The sequence below is a fragment of the Engraulis encrasicolus genome, chromosome 23 (assembly GCF_034702125.1).
Source record: "Engraulis encrasicolus isolate BLACKSEA-1 chromosome 23, IST_EnEncr_1.0, whole genome shotgun sequence".
NCBI lineage: Eukaryota > Metazoa > Chordata > Actinopteri > Clupeiformes > Engraulidae > Engraulis > Engraulis encrasicolus.
This window is the reverse complement of record NC_085879.1, coordinates 31,782,584-31,800,203: the sequence shown is the minus strand read 5'-3', so window position 1 is coordinate 31,800,203 and position 17,620 is coordinate 31,782,584. Positions and strand designations below refer to the sequence as shown.

The window sequence follows — 17,620 nt, the reverse complement described above, 5'->3', positions numbered from 1 at the left end:
ATTATGTGTGTGTATGCACATTTTTTGTCTATTTAAAAAAAAAAATATCGAGTTTGGCCCTCTGTCAATTTGAGTTTGACAACCCTGAAATACACCATTGATGGGCAAAGTTGATTCATTACTTACAATCGGTCCGTGTTCTTTTTCGTTCATTCATTATTCTATTTCGGAATGAAACATGAAATTCAAAAAATGGTGCAACTTCTTGTTTTGACTAAAGCAATACAAGCAGAAATGGCTGTATATTGTTTTCTGCATGTGTTTCCTCATACCATAATATGTAGCATTATAAAAAATTACAACATTTTGATCGTTTTTCACTTTGTGATGTTTGTTTATTCATTTATTGAATTTCATTTGACTGACCCCTCCGTTTACCCAGAAGGAAAGTTTGTCGTCTGAGTCCCATCAGAAAAGGTCTAGCTAGCGACGAAACGAGACATAAAGACGCTACAGAACAGTAGTCTAGCCTATGGAGCCAGAGACGCAACAGAAAAATAATAAAATGATGAAAAACATATCTTTGCGTTGTGCAGGCTAGTATGCGCAGCACGAGTGATGGTTATTGTATTTGAGCGTGTCCGCCTTAAATTCCCTTCATGTTATGGACTTAACTTTATAGCCTAATTAAAGGCAAAAGTTTCTGTAATCAATAGCATACATAACCTATTATTATACCCTTTCACATGTAGGAAATGCATTAGGGAGCAAACGGTCCAAAGAAGTGTTCATGCGCAAATTGTTGCGTATTCTTTAGCTGGCAAGTTTAATGATATGAAGTGCACGCTCTCCATACCACGTTTTACGCACGTTGAATACACATTTCACTTTGGTGTATTTTGAGCATTAGTGATATTGTTGGAAAGCAATAGGCCTATGTCCGGGTAGATACACCTAAAGGCTGGAAATGAACTGGGAAACTGATGCTGATCATCAGAGCTGTCAAATGTTCTCAATGACAGTTGGTCTATCCCTTCCCGTCGAAGTTCTCTGTCCCGGTGTGAAAACTGGGGACCCGTACCAAGTGGCAACTTCAGACCATAGAAACACAGCGATTGGTAAAAACTAAAGGCTAGCAGTCTAAAATTAAGAGTGGCATTACTTAGTTATGACCAATCACCATTGCTTCTAACATCTGCAATTGCCAGTTGGCACGAACACAGATAGCATTTCACACCGGTCGCACAGCTGCACTTCTGTTGGATTAAGACGCTATATGACCAAATACAGTCAAGTCTTAAGGCCAGGCCTAAGAACATGAAATGTCGTTGCGAAGGTTAAATTGGTTGGTAAGTTTAACTCAACAGATAAACAGTAAATCATTATTCTACCCCCCCTCTAGGGCGCCCTACTCAATAGTGGTGGTGCTTACATGCACATGCTTGTGGCGCTTGCTTGCTATGGATATGCAACCGACTGGTTGTGAAGCCACAAAATATTCTTTGCACACTCATCACAGATCAACCGCATCTTTGAAGTGTAGCAACGTTCTGAATAGTGCATCAACAATGCTTGCACAGTCAGTTTGCCAATAAAGAAACCATGTAGGCCTAAAGAAGGCTCAACCAGCCTACCAGGAATTACTTCCAGGTCACCCGAATTCTGAGTTCTAATAAACCAGAGACGTAATTCAGTAGGACGTTTTTATTTATTGCTTTTCTCTCTCTTCTAAGATTCAGCGTTTCATTTTTCCTAAAAGATATCTAAACATGGCGCTTGGTTCCATTTTATAAGCAATATTTAAGCGTAAAACATTAGAGACGAGTCCTTATTCATTTCTCGTGCGACTTCCAAAATGGAATAATGAATGAACGAAAAAGTACACGGACCACAATCCAGGGCCACATATTCCAAATGAATTGGCTTTACCTGTCCAATTCAGACAGGTGATTGGCTGTTTGAATAATCAACGGGTTGAATTGGACAGGTAAAACCAGGTCATTTGGAAAATGTGGCACTAGAATGTAACTAATGAACCCATTTTGCCCATGTGCCTTTAAGTGTTTGCATGGCAAGTCTGTTTTAGCTGGCCTGTGACTGCCACACACCTGTTCAGAGCAAGGCTGCTGCCTGATGGCGTTTGGAGGTTGGGGGGGCGCGCATCCACAGAAACAATAATCCAGACAAAAGTGTTAGAAAGTGTGATAGAGTGGTCCCGCACATTGGGCTTGAGCTCCAAAAAATATACACTTTATTTCATTAAAGGTGCACGGTGTACAATGTGGCCACATTACAACTATGCTGCTCATTGAAACTATGCTGGACATTTAAAATGGTAGATATGGAGAAGATGTACCTTTTCAAGTATAAAAAGAATTTGACGGTGGCGGTATTAGTGGAAAAAAATGTAATATTTGTGAATGGGCAGCATGAATTTTGTATAAAAAAAAAAATGCTAAGAATATTGAGCATTGCAGCTCTAAGCTAGATACTCAAACTTTAACACTCTAGCTCTTGTTCAAAGATGCGAGCTACACACACTAGCACGCTCTGATCAGCAGTGAAGACAAAGATCTGTTTAGTAATGGTCCTTTAATTTGACAACTGCATAACTTTGCCTGAAGATTGTGCCATCGTCAACATAAGCAGAGACACACATATACACACCCACCCACCCACTCGCACTCACAGACACACACAGACACACACGCACACACATGCACACACACACACACACACGTTCCGACAAACTGCACACCCTGCTATTCCACCCTGGTGCACTTTGAGTGTGTGCATTATTCAGATGCTCTAAAATAAAAATTGCCTCATCTCATCTCACACAGAGAATGCGGAACATGTGCATGCACGGGCGCGCACACACACACACACACACACACACACACACACACACACACACACACACACACACACACACACACACACACACACACACACACAAGGCACACACACACACACACACACACAGGCAGACATGAGGCACACACACACACCAATACACTTTCACTCCCTCTCCCTCTCCCTCTCTCTCTCTCTCTCTCTCTCTCTCTCTCTCTCTCTCTAACACACAGACACACACAATCAAGCAATGGAGTGCAGCATCTTTCTTCTCTTCTCTTCCCTCCTTCTGCAACCCTCATGCAACATCCCTCACGCTCACGCAAAACACAATCTAACATCAGCTGATACACACATCATTCCACCCACACACACACACAAGTAGGCTACGTCCAAACACACACACACACTTCAGTCCACACATGCGCGCACACACACACACACGTGCACACGCACACGCATTCACACACAGAACAGACAAACAAGCACTACGACAGACATTACAAACATGGCACTTGAACCGAGTGAAGCAGCTAAAATGTTACAAACACAAAGTACATGACACCCTGAAATGGGGCCCGGCTCTCACGGATACTACATGACTTGGCTTGGCTTGCTACCCTCATCAGGAAAACACACACACACACACACACACACACACACACACACACACACACACACACACACACACACACACACACACACACACACACACACACAAACACATAAACACACACATAAACACATAAACAGACACGGATAATTGACTCTCCCATGCCCATGCAGGATAAATGACTTGGTTTGCCTACCCTCATCAGGAAAGCACACACACACGTACGCACGAACGCGCGCGCACACACACACACACACACACACACACACACACACAGTTAAATGACTTGGTTTGCCATGCTATTCTCATCAGGAAAGCCCAGGTTCACTAAGTTCATGCACACTATGACATTGCAGCCAGTAAAATGTAAAAAAGTAAGTTGCCCTGCTGCCTTAATTTTGTAAGTTAGCTCAACTTTAGACAGTCTCGAATTGAGTTAAATTTCGAGTTAAGTTAACTTACAAACTTAAGGCGCCAGGACAACTTTCCTTTTTATGTTCATGTAACTGGCTTGCAATGTTTTACAGTACAGTAGACAATACATTGTAGTCAAGACATCTCTGTTGGGAGCAGAGTTGTATAAAGTAGAGTTAGAAGTACAAGCACTGCTACAAAGTGATTACAACAAAGTATGATGTGATGTTACAGGCCTAGCTGCCACGATGTAATATCGTACTACTGGTGTGGTAATTACATCTGTCACAGTACTTTTACTTTATACATGGGTTCTGATTTTTTGTTTTCCCCTGACTGCGCGACCCTGGCTGCGCACAACTCAACCTCTGATTGTTGGAAACCGCTGTCGGTCAAAAAATTCGCTCACGTGGTTGGCTGTCAGTGTCTTGCCTCTCGCTCCTCACAACTTAACCGTAACCGTGTTACCGTGTTTATAAACAAAAAAAAACATGTATACAACTCCCTTTCAAGTTTATCAGCAAATACTTTCTGCACAATGAGGCAACAAGAGCATTACATGTAATATCATGACATCATGACAATGCGGACAAATACAACACAATTTGAGCAATCTATTGCGTGTGTGCGTACACATACAGTCAGGAGAATCTTGACACTTTGAGGACGGAGGGAGGCTGCTTTTATCACCCCTGAAGTCCTGAGCTGATCTCAGTCAGTGGAGGGGACTTGGCCTGATTATCATCGACTTTCAAATCTCTTCGAGACTTGGTCTGACCAAGAGCATAACAATGACAATTTCTCAAACGGCATGGTTGACCCGCCTCCCTTGATTTGCTAATGGTTGTTTGATTCCCGACAAAGTGGGAGGAGTTCCCGATTTTCCGGGAGCTCAGAAACAATTTTTGTATTGCTCCTGGCCTGACTAGAAGCAACGATAATGGTGTTGCGTCACTAGGAGGGTGCGGCCTGGCAAGAAGGGACTGTAAACTCACCTAAAGTTAAGGATACATAGGGCAACTTTTTGAGCAATGTTGCCAGGCAACATCATGATTGGCTATTCATTTTCTGATGAAATGTATGAAAAAAAGTTGTCTGCTGCTGATCCATGTTCTCCTAATAAAAACATTATGTGATAAACAGTCTAAACAATGTCTTATAGTACCGTTGCCCAGATAGACTACTCAAAAAGATGTCCACAAAAATTGCCCACCAAAGTTGGGAAAGTTGATCACTTAAAGAGTCATCTGAACGACCCAAATTCTTTAAGCAAATGAATGCCATGTGTAATGGCATATTGGTGTTCTATTTTGTCTCCATATACCTCCATCCCTCTATATTTTCTATTAATAGTTTGTTCTCTAATATTGCTAGAAAGAAACAGGAAAGCAAATATAAGCATTAACTGTACAAGTGAATACTGTTGCTAACCAGTTTATGAAATTAGGTTAGGTGTTAATTTGTGGATTTCCTGTATTAATGCCAAGTCCCTCCTGCTTGTAACCCCCTGCAGTATAAATCCCAACTAGAAATGTACTCAGACCTCCGTCAAGCTGTTTCAAAGACCATTTGACTGTGTTACACCCTACATTCAAGCCTTACTGGCTTGTTTTTGTGGAGCTAGAAACTGGAATGTCAAAAAATGCCCTGTCCCGCAACAGTAAAGAATCTTTTTCAAAAATCCTGGATCCGGATCGTGATCCAGACCACCACCAAAAGAGAATTACTTGCTCCTTTTGTAATTTTGACCTTTTGTCATTTTTCCACCTACAAACTCCAACAACAAAATGTCACCGTTCATAACGTTTTGAGCTATCCTGCTGACAGACAAAGAGACATACAGACAAACCAATGCGACAGAAAGCATAGCCTCCTTGGGGGAGATAACAATGCTCCTGTAAAATACATGGGATTGTTCAGCTAGAAGTGGACTCTTGGCACCTACAGGATGCAGAGAGATAAGAGCAAAAGATCTTGTCCTGTCTGTCTGTCAGCCTCCATAAAATATAAGGGCAGACCACCCACGTGCGTCTGTGCACACACGCACGCACAAACACACACACACACACACACATGGGGAGTGAGAGAGAGAAAGATAGATAGAGAGAGAAAGGCACAGTTAGAGGATGGTGACAGCTTTCTGTATGCCTCCATAGAATAGACCCGTGTTTTCCAGCCACTCCCCTCCACTCTTCTCCCCTCCTGTCTTCTCCTCTCTTCTCCTCTCCTCTTCTCTTCTCTTCTCTTCTCTTCTCTTCTCTTCTCTTCTCTTCCCTTCCCCTCCCCTCCCCTCCTCTCCTCTCCTCTCCCCTCCCCTCCCTTCCCTTCCTCTCCTCTCCTCTCCTCTCCTCTCCACTCCTGTCCTCTCCTCTCCACTCCTCTCCTCTCCCTCCCCTCCTCTCCACACCCCTCCTCTCCTCTCCACTCCCCCCTCTCCCCTCTCCTCTCCTCTCCTCTCCTCTCCTCTCCTCTCCTCTCCTCTCCACTCCCCTCCTCTTCATCTCCTCTCCTCTCCTCTCCTCTCCTCTCCACTCTTCTCCCCTCCCCTCCCCTCCTCTCCTCTCCTCTCCTCTCCTCTCCTCTCCCCTCCCCTCCCCTCCTCTCCTCTCCTCTCCTCTCCTCTCCTCCACTGTCCTGTCCTGTCTTGTCTTGGTCTGAGTCTGAGGCAGTGGGAGGTTCGTCGACTTCTTCAATTATTAAGAAATTCACCATCTGGACAAACTCCCTCCTTCCCAGACCAAAACACACACACACACACACACACACACACACACACACACACACACACACACACACACACACACACACACACACGGCCATACGCACGAGATATGCATACCTATGCAAAAACATACACACACACACAGGCACAGGGGCGCCTAGGCCCCAATGGATGAGATGGAGTGGAGTGGAGTGGAGTGAGTGGAGAGGTGTGGGGGAGGGTGACTATGGGGCTATGGGGCACAGAGAGGGTGTGGCCTATGGGGCATAGAGTCTATTTAGATGGTGCATTTCATTTCTGTGTTTGCGTGTGTGTGTGTGTATATCTGTGTGTGTGTTTGTGTTTGTGTGTGTGTGTGTGTGTGTGTGTGTGTGTGCGTGCGTGCGTGCGTGCGTGCATGCCTGCGCGTGTGTGTGTGTGTGTGTGTGTGTGTGTGTATGTGCTCTGCTCCAGTGGACTGGCTGCTGTTGTCCTGTGCCATGCACACATGTAAGGGTTAACGTTCGGCGAGAAGGTCGCTACCGTGGAATAGCAGCACGACAGAGAGAATCTTAAGACCCCGACGCGGAGCGGAGGTTCTCTCTGAAGTGCTGCTATTCCACAAAGCGACCGACTCGCCGAACGTTAACCCGCTTATTATATGGATATACTTAAATGATTCACACATGGCGGGGACATTTCTTTAGGCCTAGCCTATTTAATGTTAAGTCTATTATAGTTTTTCATGTCAAAAGATTGTTGCTGCGCAAAACAAAACAGTGCCGTTGTGGAACACCGCTAGGCAACAGCTAGGTAGCCAGGACAACAGGTGTTGTCTATCACAGCAGCTGATTAGAGTCTTGTTGAAAAGTCGCTTTAGCAGTGAAAAGTCTTGTTGCCATTGACAGCGGTCTGTTATAGACCAACCCGTCCGTTATCGAAAAATAACAGACGTGCGAAGGTTGGGGAGCCCCGTTGAAATGAATGGAGCATTCGACCGATGACGTCACACCATATAATAAGTAAGGGATAACGGCCGACGAGGTGACCGGTTATACGAAATTAATGGCGAGGCAGCGGCTCCGAACTTTGGTGACAAAGTTGCCTCCGCCAAGCCATTAATTTCTATAACCGGTCGACCTCGAAGGCCGTTATCCCGCTTATCTGCCGTTATGGTGGGGTACTTTTTTTAATCTATTATTGTCTGTAAAGTTGTAGGAACCATGTTCTATCAAGATAGAATGTTGCTGTGCGGGCGTCCAACTTGAGCCTGCTGACGCTGTGATTATTTAATTTTCCTTTGGCCCTATACCACGGCGGGATGGAAGTTTAAAAACAAAAACTTGCGAAGTATTTCTACATGCTGAATTGACACATGTCGCATCACACGTCTATTTCCCCCTGCTGATCATCACAGGCTACCTGTCAACTTTTTGCGTAAAAGAGAGAGAGAGAGAGAGAGAGCGAAAGAGAGAGATTCCCCACGCAACATTTTTACTAACTCTCACCTTTCCCCTTTCACACGTGTTCCTTCCCCACAAGAGGAGAGTAGCCTATTTAAAAAAAGCGATATTTTTGGATCAATAACAAAGGGAAGGCAGCGGGAAATAGCCTACATTTTAAAAACCATGGGAGTGGAGCAGATGACGAGGTGACTTGTTTCGATACAATTGATGGCGAGGCAGGTGCTTAGAATTTCGGTACAGGGTATTTTTGTCATCTATTGCTAGGCCTTTCTGTAAATTTGTAAACTATGAATTGTGCCAACTGCAGAATAATTTAGTGCGCACGTAATCAGGCGCGCCTCTATCAGATGCATGTAGTAGAACTTTTAGGGCGACAGACTTGACAACCAAATGCGATAGAACTGACGACTGGCTCTTGGCTTGACAACCAAATGCGATAGAATTAACGACTGACTCTTGACTTGATAAACAAATGCGATAGAACTAACGACTGGCACGTTTGATGCCTGACAAGTTATAGGGAATTAGTTGCAACCCCATCAGCCAATCAGAAAAGAGGATTCAGTTGCGTAGGCAGATAACCCCATATGTCTCTCACACCACTGCATGTTTGGGTGTGTGTGTGTGTGTGTGTGTGTGTGTGTGTGTGTGTGTGTGTGTGTGTGTGTGTGTGTGTGTGTGTGTGTGTGTGTGTGTGTGTGTGTGTGTGTGTGTGTGTATCTGTGTGTGTGTGTGTGTGTGTGTGTGTGTGTGTGTGTGTGTGTGTGTGTGTGTGTGTGTGTGTGTGTGTGTGTGTGTGTGTGTGTGTGTGTGTGTGTGTGTGTGTGTGTGTGTGTGTGTGTGTGTGTTGTGGTTTCCATGCTTCCATGCTCCTGCATCCACCCACTCAATGAGTAGCATGTTGTGACATACACAGGCAGTGTGCGGGTGCATATGCATGTGTGCTTTTGCTTGTGTTTGTGTTTGTGTGTGTGTGTGTGTGTGTGTGTGTGTGTGTGTGTGTGTGTGTGTGTGTGTGTGTGTGTGCGCATGCACGCGCCTGTGTGCTTTTGTGTTTTTGTGTGCTTGTGTGTGTGTGCCTGTGTGGTGACTCGACATTCCCATGCATTTGCCACTGGGCCTGCCATCTTGCTTGTGCAGAATGGCAATGCTACCAGGCACTGTGTGCGCGTGTGTGCGTGCGTGTGTGTGTGTGTGTGTGTGTGTGTGTGTGTGCGTGCGTGCGTGCGTGTGTGTGTGTGTGTGTAGGGTTGCATGCTTCTTGTTGATGTAGAGACGTGTGTACTGTGTGTGTAGGGATGCATGGCTCTCATTGACATGCTAATGTGTGTGTGCATGTGCCTGCTGCGTGCATGTGTGTGGGGAGATGTGTGGGTGGGGTTGAGTGCCTCTCGTTGACATCCTAACACGTTTGTTTTTGTGCGTGTGTGTGTGTGTGTGTGTGTGTGTGTGTGTGTGTGTGTGTGTGTGTGTGTGTGTGTGTGTGTGTGTGTGTGTGTGTGTGTGTGTGTGTGTGTGCGCGCGAGTGTGTGTGTCCTTTGTATTTACTTCTGCTCTGTTGTCTTCCATATTCTAGTTCAGCCAGAAAGACTCCAGAGAGATGAATTAGTTTAAATGATTTAATGTTAACATTGTTGACATAGAATTGACAGAGGGTAGATAGTCTTTGGCGTAGGTCCAATCATCAGCCCGGGTCTTGCGCCAGCAGATCCCGGAGAGCCTGCTGTAGCCGTGCAGCAGGAACTGGATCTTTAACCCCCCGGGCAGGAAGACTGGACCAACCTGGTGGTGGTGGGGATGGTGGAGGAGATTTTGAACCGGCCATACCTGAGCAAGCGAGAGGGGAGAGTTAGACACGTCACTATAAAGGAAATGGTGAACGCTGATTGGCTCTGCAAAATGCGCACGTGACTTTCGTCTTCCTGGCAGAACTACCGCAAGCTCTCATTTCAGCCAGAAAGACTCCAGAGAGATGAATTAGTTTAAATGATTTAATGTTAACATTGTTGACATAGAATTGACAGAGGGTAGATAGTCTTTGGCGTAGGTCCAATCATCAGCCCGGGTCTTGCGCCAGCAGATCCCGGAGAGCCTGCTGTAGCCGTGCAGCAGGAACTGGATCTTTAACCCCCAAAACTAAGAGGGCCAGGTTTTAATCCTGCCGATAAAGATTAAAATCCTGAGATAAGAACGCAACTTACCCCCAAAAAAAGAGAGCAAGGAGAAGAAGAGACAAATGACCCACCGTAGGCGACGACTGGAACCTACCTAGAGCAGATAATGGGAAGGGAGAATAACTGAGATAGACATGACATTATGAAGGTATGCGGGAACAGCCACCCCTAGTGGCCACACTGTAGACATGTAATACACCAACACCACCACCAGTAGTTGTAGCAGACTGACAAAAGGTCATGCAGACACGCAGAAGGACCCTCACATGGAAAGTTGCACAGGAAAATGACGTTTTCAATTAGGCGAGCTGCATTATTTCTTTTCCCTATTGTCTTTGCCACGGCTAGGCAAGCAGCATTTCCCTTTCTTAGCCACGGCTAGGCGAGCAGTATTTACAGGGCTCTAATGTCACTTCATATAACCAGCCAAGGTGGCTAGTAAAAGATAATGTTGCTACCCGAATACATACTCACCAATAGGAAAAAGTGGCTTGAAGGTTTTCCTTTCAGATCAGCCAAACTGAACATTCACCGGCATTTGGCTGGTTGGCAGGTGTTAAGAGCCCTAGTTATTTCTACATAGGCTACTTTGCCACGGCTAGGCAAGCTTCATTTTATTTATTAAATGTTCCTTTAATAGCCACGGCTAGGCAAGCGGCATATACAGTATGCTCTTGGAGCAGCAGAATGGCGCAGAAGCCCTCCCGGGGGCAACCAACAAGGCATGGACGAGCGAGAGAAGGCCTGACAGACAAAAGGGCGACAGTGGTGCGACACATGTAGAAGGGTGCAAAGGGCGGGGAGTGATGGCCTAATTGCCTACTAGTAGGCCTACAAGAACCAGCTCTGATATGTATGTGCAAGAGAGACGACCTTATTGAGCATTAGATAGGCCTACCCAAACTTGAGCTTCCCAAGTGAACCGTAGGCTATGGTCCGTTATAAGCAATGCATGTGAGCCTGTGAGGGAGTCACGGAGCTGGCGCGCAAACACTTGTCTTTTGATGTCGTCCTTTACTTAGGCCTATATGCTGAGTTAAGATCAAGTGCAAAGAAAAAACAGACTTTCCCCCATGCAGTAGGCTACCAGTGCAAGGGTTAAGTGTTGAAAGAAATATTTCAGTTCAAATGCAAATCAGTCAACAAGAATTGAGCCCTCTACTTCCTAGCTCCTCTCCCAGCCGGTCAACCAGTGCATCAATGCCAATGAAATAACCACGCTACGCTGTGAGACTACAAGAGAACGCTGAGCTAAGAGCCTTTACAAAACATACAATGCAAGCTATATAGCTTATAGCTGCTACGCCTGACGATGGGCAGGGATAACTGAGAAGTGTGGGATCGCGGGGAAAAGTGCAGGAAACCGCAAGATACTTAAGGAAAACCGCTTTGAAGAGAAAGCCGAGGGAGCAATGGATAGGCCTAGGTCGCAAAACAGGACGCTCGCGAGAATGGACCCTATGAGGTGAATAGGGATGAGCGAAAACAAATTAGGTTAAGCAGAGTCTCGGAGGTACACGTAAAGCCAGAACACAGCAAAACTTACACACAACTCACACACACACACACACACACTTTCTACCTGCACTAAACACACATACACACGCGCACACACGCACAGCTGCTGGTGTACTTGATAGACCTATTTTAATATTTATTTTTCTTCAAAATGCTACAATTAGTATGTCAGAACGCTATAAAGGATTTTTAGAAAATGCACGACAAATACCTCCTCATAATGTATGTTCTCTGCAAGTCTTTTGTTGTTCTGTCTTGCACTTTAAATGTCTGTATGAGCGCTGCCTATGTCCATACTGTCTTATGTCCATGTATGAGTACTGTCTATGTCTACACTGTCTATGTCCTTACCTAGATTAGACTAAATCTGCATAGGAAAGCAAGAAACTTAATTTCAAATTCTTTGTATGACCAGTGCATGTAAAGAAATTGACAATAAAACCAACTTGAACGTCCTATTGAGAGGACATGTTGAAGTTGCCAGGCCGTCTAACTTGTAATGACTGAAGACGTGACAGAAGGAAATGCATGCAGCATAGAATCTCTGGGTGTGCGCATGGCAATGGGACCCAACCTGTGAAGGAGCACGACCATCTGAGCTCCTGGAAACAGAAAAACAGAGTTTACGGTCAGCAGCAGAGTCGACGTTTGTTACTGCTAGGCAAGCATTTATCCTTTCCCTTTGCCACAGCTAGGCGAGCATTGTGGTCCACTGACAGGACTGGCATGCAGCATATAGGGCCGTGGGCCGTTTAAAGCTTAGTAGCCTACAAATTAACCCCCCCAAAAAACATCCCTGGACCACTTTCAGCAATTTTAACTGAGACAGGTGTGCTGCACTCAAGGTGAGCCATGAGAAGCTATGCGCAATGTTTCACGAGTCACAGACTCCCCATACGGTCTCCAGGTGGTGGCGTCGACCACTGTGCGGTCCGAGTTGGCCTATGCGGCATGCGGCATCCACACATCAGTAGCAAATCTAGAAACATCCTGGGAGACAAAAGAACAAACATGGCGAGAGATTAAGGCATTGTTAACCGTGCAGTCAAAGTCATTCTACATGATTGTAAAAGAGCAGAAGGCCTAGTTCAGGCTGACTGCTGTGCAGATAACTGTTAAGGCAGTTTTATGATGCATCCCGAATCTCAACAGACATGCCACTCAGAGAAACATAAGTTCTTGCTTGGGAAATGATGGCGCATGGCTGCATCCCCGACTATGAACATTTTAAAACCATTATTTTGGAAGACAGATTACCCGCATTCCTGGGGCAACCTGGACAACAAGTGCGCCTGACCAAGGTACTAACAGAAATACCTAAATGGAGGGATGAGGGAAGTGAAACAGACAATATTTAATGACAGCAGTAAAACCTAGAGCATGAGCATTATGACACACTGTGTAGCTACACTAATAAAGTAAAGAAAAGTCAACAGTAATAACTAGACGAAATCTGTTCCTAAACCATCCATGATACACAATGGATAAAGCATACGATAAAATAAGGCCAGCTAGCGTCATTAGTGTAGTAGGCCAGTGTTTCCCAACCAGGGGTACGTGTACCACTAGGGGTACGCGAGCACACTGCAGGGGTACTTGGGAAAATATAATTTAACAAATGCATGGAGCATAGTCACACTAGAATAGAAAATGTGATGTAAAATAAGAGTTAGGGGAACTCATGGCACAATGAAAAGGCTTAGGAGGTGCATGACACAAAAAGGGTTGAGAAACACTGTAGTAGGCGAATGTCACAGGAGAAAGCCCATCGCGAATAGAATAGAACAGGCGTGGTTTAAAAGCCTCGCAAGGATGCGCTTTGTAATGGCTTGTAGGCTGAACGCAACTCCACCAGCGCTAGTCCAAATGTCCCGCCGTACCGACAGCGAAACCGAAACAATGAATTGTATGGGCGACATGGTTCTAGGTAAAACGCACGACTAGACAGGATAAAAGGGCTTCCAAACCTCTTGTGATAAAGCGCATGACTGAGGGCGGGAGCAGACACTTTAACACCGCAACACATGCGAGGCACACCAGTCAATCAACAACCACAACATAAACCACTAACTTAAGACGTTAGGTCAAGAAGGAGAACATGACTACTGACTCCGATAGGCTATTACAGGGACCACTCCACGAGTTAAACAGCCAGTGAAATGAGCAATATAACAGTGGCAGCGAGACTAGGCATGAAAGTAAAATGCATGACGATAACTGAGAATGTATTGCAAGTAGGCATAAAGCAGTCGATACTTTAAGGGATTTCCCTGAGGACGTGAGAGGCAAACCTCACGGACTCGCGGCACCTACGCAACCAAAGAGCAAGGGCGATTCCCGGGAAGGGAGTGTCGATTGTCGGCGGCTGCAGGTGCCACATCAGGTGAGCCTCCTTACATTGTTCTCACCTCAGATGTCTCCGCGGGATTCCAGTAGTCGAAAAACTATGAAACTAAAACTAACGCGCATGAAAGACAGGGGCAGAGGAGAACGCAGCAAGATTCTAGAAAAGTAATACAATGTAACCAAGACGCATCCGAAGTCAGTTTCCCGGACGCGGCGGCGATATCCCTAAACGGTTTTACAATCAAAATAGCCTCGGGGACTGGTGAAATGGCACGGGACCTTCGGTTGCAAAGTGTGTATTGCTAAGCATGAGTGGCAGGAGAGGCGACAGCAAAATAATATTCCTGAAAAAACATCAATAGAGGCGATATAGGCTGCAATTGTACCCATAAAGTTTTTTGGCGCGCACAGATTTTGAACCGGCCATACCTGAGCAAGCGAGAGGGGAGAGTTAGACACGTCACTATAAAGGAAATGGTGAACGCTGATTGGCTCTGCAAAATGCGCACGTGACTTTCGTCTTCCTGGCAGAACTACCGCAAGCTCTCATTTATTTTCACAGTGTGTACATGTATAGTTGACGTGCAGAACTTCCTATTGTAGCAATATGTACATGTATTTGTTGACATGCGGATGTAGCCGTCACCACGCAACGGCCTTCTAATGTACTTCTAACTTCAGTTTCCTTCTGCTCTCTTGTACCTCATATTGTAGGGTTTTCCACAGAGAATATGTGCATGTAGTATATTGTATGTAGGTTATATGGCATGCCGATCCTGCTGTGCCATGCTATTTTGCTTTTGTTGGGCACAGAAGTATTGCTCTCATCATACTGTCATCATTGTTTTCCTTCTGTCTGTTCATTTGTATTGCTCTGCTGTAAAAAAAAAAGTCACATGAAAAGACCCTCCCACCCAATAAATACAGTATAATGGGTGACACTTTACTTGACACTGGCCTCATATGTAGGCCTATGATATAACAGTGTTGTAACGCAGTCATGAATGTGTCGTAAAAAATGATGTCAATGTCACAAACATTTTATGACTTTGACACTACAGCCCGAACAATGTCAACTTTTCATGACCATAAACGTTTATTACCTTGACGTCATGTTTATGACTTGTCCATGACTGTGTCATGACATTGTTTTGACACTATTATGACACTGTTATGTTATGTCATACATATGACACCGGCGTCTGGTACAGTGTAACCGTATAATGTAATCCTACTAACATCTCATCATACAGTAGTTCATGCATAACACTACAGACACCTCCTTCACAATCGTCGCTGCAGACCATCCCTTATTGCCAGTGTGATGGAGGGACGTGGGTGGGCCATCGGAGGCACACCCAGCCATTTAAAGAAGGATGGTCCGCAAACTGTTGCTGCTCCCAGTTTATCAACACAACGTTTTGACCATGCAGTCTGGTCTTCGTCAGGTTTGCCTGACGAAGACCAGACTGCATGGTCGAAACGTTGTGTTAATAAACTGGGAGCAGCAACAGTGTGCGAACCTTCCTTCTTTTCATGTTTAATCGTGTTTAAGTCTGGCACCTGTTTAATCTGGATGTGCGTGCTCTACAAAACGCTACTACACCCAGCCATTTAGCCATACAAGGGATCCCAGGATATGATAGGAGAAGTACTTTTACTTTTACTTTTGACACCTCTGGTAATTTGGCTTTTAGTCCCACCATAGCCTCACAGTAACTTCATGCTTGGTATTACCATAGCCTGATAATATTTGTTTTGCTTGCCATTACTATAGCCTCATAGTAACTGTGCTTGGTATGACCATAGCCTGATAGTAACTTTGTGCTTGGCATTACCATAGCCTCAGAGTAACTTCTCTCTAGGTCGTCCTCAGACGAGCCTTCCATCGTTGCTTCCAGTCAACCCAATTCTCCATACATCTTTTCAGTTCGCTGGTACTCAGGGCTCCACCGTCCTTCCTGAGTATGTCCACAAATGTTAGTGTGGGACGTCCTCTTAACCAGCACCCATGTGATGGTTCTCATAGCACCAGTTTGCTGGCTGGCAGTGTTCTGGGTGCCTTTGGCAATGCCCTGCAAGTCTTATTCTCCTTACAGCTATCTTCTCGCTCACCCTTGGTATTCCCACATATAGGATTTTGTTGGTTACATGTACACTCTTACTGATGTTAAGCACTGCACGCAGCATCCTGGTGTAGCAGCCATCAAGGGACTTCTCTAGGATTGGTTTCAGGGTCCAGCATTCACTGCCATAGAGGAGGATGGACTCTACTGTTGCGTAGAAGAAGCTGAGTTTGATTGGACAGGGGAGATTGGAGTTCCATACAATGACCATACCATTCAGGGCCCTCCATGCAAGTGCCTTCCTTACTTTTAGATCTTGCTCAGTAAAGTTGACCCATGAGCCCAGGTATTTGAAATCATCAACTTCTTTCAGCACAGTGCCTCCTGCTGTACTTAGAGGTTGATGTTCAGGTGGGATGTTGTAGGTGATGACCTCAGTTTTCTTGGCGTTAAGCCTGAGGCTGACCTTGGCGCACTCTAGCTCTACCCTGCTCAGTAGAGTTTGTGCTTGTTCCACATTGTCAGAGAGCAAACTGATGTCATCCACAAAGTCAAGGTCTGTGAGGACCACTGCGGGGTATCGACTCGACTTCCTTGGAGATAGTGTGAAGCCAAGTTCCTGCTCTCTCCCACTGATTGCCTTCCTGCGTGCATAAGCAAAGAATATTATGAAGAGGAAGGGGGCTAGTGTGTCCCCCTGCATAACTCCAGCCAGGATGCCAAACACCTCACTTTTGCCATCTGGGGTCATCACCCTGGCCCTTGTTCCTGCGCACATGGACTCTATTGCTCGGAGTAGGTTGGGGGGCATACTGTATGCCTTCAGGATCTTCATCATCATGCCTTGGTGGATCGAATCAAATGCCTTTTTGAAGGCATCAAATGCCTTCATGCTTGGCATTACGACAGCCTTATTGTAATTTCGTGCTTGGTCCTGCCGTAGCCTGATAGTAGCAACTTTGTGCTTGGTTCTTCTACCATACGTAATGTTGTTTTTGTTCCAACCCTAGCGTGATAGTATCTAAGTGCTTGGTCCTACCATACAGTGCGTAATGTTGTTTTTCGTGCTTTTTCCTACCATACGTAATTTCACTTTTGGTCATACCATAGCCTCATAATAACTTACTGCATGGCATTAGCATAGCCTCAGAATAACTTTCTGCATGGCATTACCATAGCCTCATAATAACTTACTGCATGGCATTAGCATAGCCTCAGAATAACTTTGTGCTTTGTCCTACCATACGTAATGTTGTTTTTGGTCCAACCATAACCTCATAGTGACTTCATGCTTGCTATTACCATAGCCTGTGATAGTAATTTCGTGCTTGGCATTACCATAGCCTGTGATAGTAATTTCGTGCTTGGCATTACCATAGCCTGTGATAGTAATTTCGTGCTTACTTTTCGTGAGCGTGCTCAGTCTGAGCAACAGAGCATCTGCATGGGCCCAGACTGACTGCAGTGAGAACAGCAACAGAGGAGATGTGCCTAATTACAAGTGATTTCACACACACACACACACA

The 17,620-nt window shown here is 45.3% G+C and overlaps 1 protein-coding gene across 1 annotated transcript in view; it reads right to left on the bottom strand.

Moving 5' to 3' along the window:
- The window catches only part of LOC134439981 (neuronal acetylcholine receptor subunit beta-2-like), a 48,484-nt gene extending 31,489 nt beyond the window's left edge, over nt 1–16,995 (bottom strand). Inside the window, exon 1 of the mRNA XM_063189909.1 lies at nt 16,488–16,995. Within this exon, the coding sequence (XP_063045979.1) occupies nt 16,488–16,995 (508 nt within the window). The remainder of the gene's footprint in view (nt 1–16,487) is intronic.
- Between the last annotated feature and the right edge of the window lie 625 nt (nt 16,996–17,620).